The sequence below is a fragment of the Uranotaenia lowii genome, chromosome 3, assembly GCF_029784155.1.
Source record: "Uranotaenia lowii strain MFRU-FL chromosome 3, ASM2978415v1, whole genome shotgun sequence".
NCBI classification, from domain to species: Eukaryota; Metazoa; Arthropoda; class Insecta; order Diptera; family Culicidae; genus Uranotaenia; species Uranotaenia lowii.
In genome coordinates this window covers 98249851-98256542 of record NC_073693.1, presented here as the reverse complement: position 1 = coordinate 98256542, position 6692 = coordinate 98249851, and the positions used below count along the sequence as shown (strand labels likewise).

Genomic DNA, 6692 nt, shown 5'->3' with positions numbered 1-6692 from the left:
GTTCAAGACGCTAAAATCTACCAAATCATATTTAAAACATAAGCACAAAAATGTTGTTTCCTGGAGTTATCAATTAAATTCTATAATGAAGTTTTAATAATGGTAAGTAGTGTACATTGAAAAAAAAATTCTTCTTTAATGTTAAAAACCCCATCATTTTCAACTTCATATTTTTTTTTAAATTTTCAAATTATTTTACCAAATTTTATAGTACATTTTTTTTTTATTTTGAAATAAGTTTATCGAATTTTATAGACAAGCTGTTTAAATTTTAAGAAATATTTTCGATTAGTTTGTCTATGTTTTTCAATTTTGATTTTTTTTTATTCTAAAAACATAAACTTGATTTTTTTTTCCCAATCAAAAATTCACACTTCAAATCGCGATTATTTTTTTTTTTTCAAATTCAAAACGATACAGCGGATTTATTTAATCAACCCTTCAGTTGAAAATGAAGAAAAGAATTGTCAATTAAGATGAATAGTAAATAACAATTTGGTAACGAATTTTGAATACGGCGAATGCGCCAACATCACTGTTTCGAGAAAAACGCGTTCAAAGTTTGACAGCTCCGTAAGCTCCCAGCAAAAATTTTATTTTGTTTTCTCTGTTTCTCGAAAACGAAATATCCTTCAGTTAACGTTGTGCATTCAAAATGTAGAGCTCTGAACGTACTTTATCACCCAGCTGATAACTCCATTTGTTTACATTTGGCGCATTCGCCCTATTCAAAATCCACTACCGAATTATTGTCATTTTTCTAACAATGTATCATGGCAAATGTTTTACCTGATCTGACATTTATGTTAGGATTCAGATTTTTTTTAAATCTTTGTTATGGAAATATTTATTTCAAGTTTGAAAAATAAACTGCTTAAAAATTATTTTGAAGCAAATTTCTTTTTCAGCCTTAGAAACAAAATGTGGAAAAATGTATCAATGACTTACTGAAAATATCATTAATTTGAAACTTTCATTGTGATTTGTTTTGAAAATTTTTGATTTTTTTAATCAGTAAAATTTATTATTATTTGAGTTTGTGTGATAATCATGAGTAAGAAAATGGTTATGAATTAGTTTTCTTGTTAATTGTGTATTTTTGGTACAATTATTATTTTTAGCTAAATGAATTATAACAGTGATTTAAAATGATCGGAAACTGTATAAAAATCAAAAATAATAGTTTTAGTGTTGTATTAAGTGAAAACAAAGTTGAGAAAAAAATCATTCAATTTTGGCAATATCTTCTACTTTAGCCCTTTCACCCAATACCATTATTGTCGAGGTTTCGAGCGATTTTTAGTCATTTACAGTTCAGTGGAAGCCGCCATCTTGAATTTCAAGATAAAGTAAGAAAGAGGAATTCAACTTCTAATGGTTTTGCCCTTGAACCCAATAAAAATATTGTGGGCGTTTTATGTGATTTTTGGCGATTAACAGTATTTTTCAGCTAAGCGGAAGCCGCCATTCTTGGTTCAGCCCTTTACCCAATATCAATATTGTGGAGATTTTAAGTCATCTACAGTATTTTAAAGTTCAGCGGAAACCGCAATCTCCGAATTCAAGATGGCGTCAGATAGCTAAATTCGACTTCTACTCGTTGATAGCTTTGAACTAATATCCATATTGTGGGGGTTTTATGTCGTTATTTAATTATGACATGTTATTTAATGGAGACATCGGGCATCATTCTTACACCAATATGCGCTCCAAGTGAAAATGGTCACTTCGAATGGTCATCATTTATATAATTCAAAGCTAGAAGGTCAATTTCTAGATACTGTTTTTTGATTGCAAAAGTACAGTAAACGGCCTACTTGATCAATATGCTACATGACTTTAGCATGGTCGTCCACATGCGGTGATTTGTTTATATGTGCTTTTTAGGTTAATTGATGGATTTTCAAAGGCTTTTCCAAATTTCTAAGTTTATTTTAGATCTCACATTACTATCTCACACGGCAAGTCTCGAATAATAAATGCTGAAAAAATCCAACTTGTTTTAAGTGGATGAGATATTTACTTTTCACAAAGCAGTTTTTACAAGTATTTCAAATCAGGTAAAATAAAATAAGATAGTATCACCATGGAATGAATTTGCATTTTTATTTCATTTAGTTTTTTAGATACACGTTTGGCAATGCTCCTATCATGAAAATTTTGCATTACTATTTTGAAAGTTAAAAGAAAAAGTAAAACTTGTTAAAGATTTTTCAACAGACTGGGCACAGTAAACAATCTGCACAATATTTGTAAAGTATTTGAGCAAACGAATTTAGATGCAACCATAATCCATGCTATTGCCATCCTGTTTACGTTATTGTTTATCAACAGTTAGCGATAAGCGCTTTAAGCTTGAAGCGATATCTTTTTCCGCTCATTTAGCGGTTTTAATTAGCGATCGCTAAATTTGAATGAGTTAGCGATTTAATTAGCGCCGCTAATTTTTCAATTAGCGATGCCGAACACTGCGCTTTAGCTTTTTATTAAGATTAATGCTATAGTCCGAACGAAATTTTGCTGACCGTTATAAAGCTAAAATTGTTACTTGGGGGGGGAGGGGAGTTCGGTGACCTGTTTTTTTTTTCTTTGATATATTTGCTCAACCAATGCATGAATAAAAAAAATATAAAAAGATTTTTTTAATGCTATTTGATTTTTCATTTTTAAGTTCTTTTACAATACAAGTTTTTCCTATAAAATAGAATCTTTTGAAAAACATTCTAAAATCTTTAAAATTGAGAGTTTGATTTTTAGAAGGCCTCCTTTAGTAATAAAACAATAAATTTACTTAATTCGATGGTTTAAATTTGTGAATTCGGCAAAAATATAGGGAAATTATCTTATGTGATATAGAATATAGAATAAGTTTTTTTTAAACCTCAAATTTCAATTTGCTAAAAAACTTATGTTATCTTTCGAAATTGATATTTTTCGGTGAATTTCGAATCAAATCATAACAGTTTCTTGTTATGAAATTGTTATGATTTGATTCGAAAATCACCAAAAAATATCAACTTAAAAAGATAGAAAAAAAACAGCGGTGATCAAAACTCGTTTACATTACAAAAAAACTTATGCTATGCTCTAATCAAATAAGCAAAATCTTTAGAAAACTTAAGATTTCAACGAACACTGAAAATAGATCAAATCTGATTCTTGTAAACTCGATCAAAATTTAAGATTTAAGTTTGAAATGTGGCTCTTGAAAAAAAAAATTGCAATTTCAATAAAGTTAAACAATATACCAAAAAAGTATGTGATCACCTATGGTCATTTCACGGGAAGAATACATGTTTCTTTATAAATAATTCACATTCTGTAGATAAAAACAAAACTTCCAAGATAAACTCAAATTCTACTGTTTAGTTGAGTCCCTCAGAATCAAAAGGTACATCCAGTGCAAAAATCATCGATTTAAAGTTAAGTATACTTATCTATTTTTGATATCTTAATCTACATCTGATGTAAATTTTAGATTTTAAAAAAAAAATCAAACACTTATTCGATTGAATCGAAATCGCTCGAATAAAAACAGCAGGTTTATGAAAAATCGATGAAATCGAGAACTTTGAAACACGTTTTCTCGAAACTTTCATTTGGGAACTTACAACCAAAGTTGCCGAAAAAAAATCTTTGTTTTGACGAAAAAAAATTCTGACTTTCTGTTTTTTTTTTCAAAAATTCTGTGTTGGTTTTCTGTAATGCTTTTTTTCAATAATTTCTTAAAAAGTTATGCCAAATTCCGTCTTTTTAACATTACTAATCTTATCACATTTTCCAATTCATACATAGAGATCCAAAATTTATATTTACGTAAAAAATTTTTTTTGTTCTAAATATATGCAATTTTGAAGTTCTGTGAATTCTGTGAATATTTCTGAAATTCTGTGTTCGATGACACAGATTCTGTGATGAAAATTTGCTCAAAATTCTGTGAAATTATAGATTTAATTATAATTTTTGAATGGGCCTTAATGCAAATAATCAGAGGAACTGTTCGCTGTTTTTTTTTCGTAGAATTGATCAAATAAAACGGCTTATATTGGTAATTGCACTAATTTCATCACATTTTTATTCAGCATTCGTCACATTTGTTTGGCAAAATCAATCATCAGTTCATTTCCAGTCTTTACAGCAGCACTGGGGCGGTGTAAGCAGCTCCAAACGGGGCAGTGTAGGCAGCAGCTGCTAGGGGAGCGGTGTAAGCGGCAGCCACAGCCGGGGCAGTGTAAGCCAGTGGGGTGGCCAGAGCTGAGGTGTAGGCTGCAGTGTAAGCGACTGGAGCAATTCCGTTGTAGTTCCGGGCAATGTACTGAGAACTCTGAGCCGTCACGAATGGAGCAGGGGCAGCAGCCACCAAAGGTGCGGAATAGGCCACTGGAGCCACCAGACCGGGCTTAGCGCTGACGGCAACGACGGCGAACAGGGCGAGAACAATCTGTGGAAAAAGATTTAAAATTTGAATTTTTATATTTATTCAAGATGATGATTAAAACTTACAGTTTTGGCAAACATTTTGATTATTGGGAGTTGTTTTGTGTTTGTTGATAAAGCTTCAAATGTTGAATGATACTGATTTAGATTTTTCCGTCCACTTTTATACATATCCATTTGATAGTCTTCAACCTAAGAACCATTCTCTGACCTTTCAAAGTGGCCGCTTGGGAATCCTTCAAGTAAATAGGGTGGTTGGAATACGAAGCACGCATTCCGCGTCCAAATGTATCGAAATTATGGAAGAACCCACACCTGACTTCGAGAAGCCGACAGAATTAAGTTGTACCGAAAACGAAATAAAATTCAATGAGTCAGTTCCGATGGTCGAATAGTTCATCGTAGTTTATGATCAACGACCGGACATGAATTAATGGAACATTGTCGGCTCCTGGCATGGCGTTGTGTGGGGTAACACTTTTTCTGTACCTTGCCGAACGTGAGGACGTGCCGTTTTAATTGTTCCCATTTTCAAGTTCAAGTTTGCTCGTGTGGCACATGAATGAATGAACTTACCTGTGAGGTTTAAGTCCATTTACACAATGGATGCAATGGAAGGTTAAAGTTTTGGCATGGCAACAAAAATGACAAGACAAACAAGACAACAGAAGACATTAAAAGACATCAAAAGACATCAAAAGACATCAAAAGACATCAAAAGACATCAAAAGACATCAAAAGACATCAAAAGACATCAAAAGACATCAAAAGACATCAAAAGACATCAAAAGACATCAAAAGACATCAAAAGACATCAAAAGACATCAAGAGATATCAAAAGACATCAAAAGCCATCAAAAGACATCAAAATACATCAAAAGACATCAAAAGACATCAAAAGACATCGAAAGACATCAAAAGACATTAAAATACATAAAAAGACATCAGAAGACATCAAAAGACATAAAAAGACATTAAAAGACATCCATAGACATCAAAAGACATAAAAAGACATAGAAAGCATCAAAAGACATCAAAAGACACCAACAGACATAACAAAACTTCAAAAGACATTAACCGACATCAAAAGACATTAACAGTTTTTAAAGACATATGTAAAAAGACATAAAAAATTAAAAAAAAGACTATATAATTTTTTAAAAGAAATTAAAAGGTATGACCAAAAGCTAGTAGACATAAGAAGGTTTAAAAGACGTGAAAAAATAAAAGATAGGACAAGGTATAAAAAAAACAAACAAAACATAAAAGATATATGAAAATGCATAGACAGGTATAAAAGACATGACAAGACATGACAAGACATGACAAGACATGACAAGACATGACAAGACATGACAAGACATGACAAGACATGACAAGACATGACAAGACATGACAAGACATGACAAGACATGACAAGACATGACAAGACATGACAAGACATGACAAGACATGACAAGACATGACAAGACATGACAAGACATGTTAGTTTTTAGTAAATCTACTTACAAAACTAATGTTCTTCAATTGCTTAATTGTTAACAGTTTTCAAAAGCTTTGGTGGTTATCGGAAAAGCTTATCCGCGTGTTCGTTATTCAGTTTGACCTATGCGAAGTTGTTTGTTTATGGATTTGTTGTTTATTATCACAGATGAACAGATGTACAAGCTCGAACAAAAAATCTTCAGAAACTTGTGTAAAATTTCCAGTCTATCTATCTAAGGGTCCAGCGCCGATTGACCGGCGCATAGGGCTGAGATAAAAGATCTCCACTGCTGGCGATCCGGAGCCAGCGTCTTCACTTGCTGCCAGCCGAGGTTCTCGTCAACTGTGCGGATTTCAGCGGCTAGACTTCGCCGCCACGAGCTTTTGGGCCTGCCTCTTCTTCGATGCCCATCTGGATTCCAGTCAAGCGCCTCTCTGCAAATCTCGTTTTCATCTCTTCGCAGCGTGTGCCCAATCCATCTCCACTTACGTTCCCGAATCTCGATTTCTAGCGCCTTTTGATGACACCGGCGATGAAGTTCAACGTTTGAGATCCAGTTGCCAGGCCACCAAGCGCGGATGATGTTCCGCAGGCAGCGATTCACAAAAACTTGCAGTTTTCGCGTCGTCACCGCATATGTGCACCAAGTTTCACACCCGTACAGCAATACGGATTTGACGTTTGAGTTGAAGATTCGGATCTTAGTTCGTAGAGAGATCTGGCGTGACCGCCAGATGTTTCGGAGACTCGCAAACGCAAATCGGGCTTT

The 6692-nt window shown here is 33.3% G+C and overlaps 1 protein-coding gene across 1 annotated transcript; it reads right to left on the bottom strand.

The window, feature by feature from the left end:
• Positions 1-4057: 4057 nt before the first annotated feature.
• LOC129757484 (pupal cuticle protein C1B-like) lies at positions 4058-4607 on the bottom strand. The gene is made up of 2 exons (XM_055754730.1): positions 4504-4607; positions 4058-4441 (listed from the first exon to the last, which is right to left on the bottom strand). Exons 1-2 carry the CDS (start codon positions 4516-4518, stop codon positions 4133-4135), a joined length of 324 nt encoding a protein of 107 aa, XP_055610705.1. The 5' UTR covers positions 4519-4607; the 3' UTR covers positions 4058-4132.
• Between the last annotated feature and the right edge of the window lie 2085 nt (positions 4608-6692).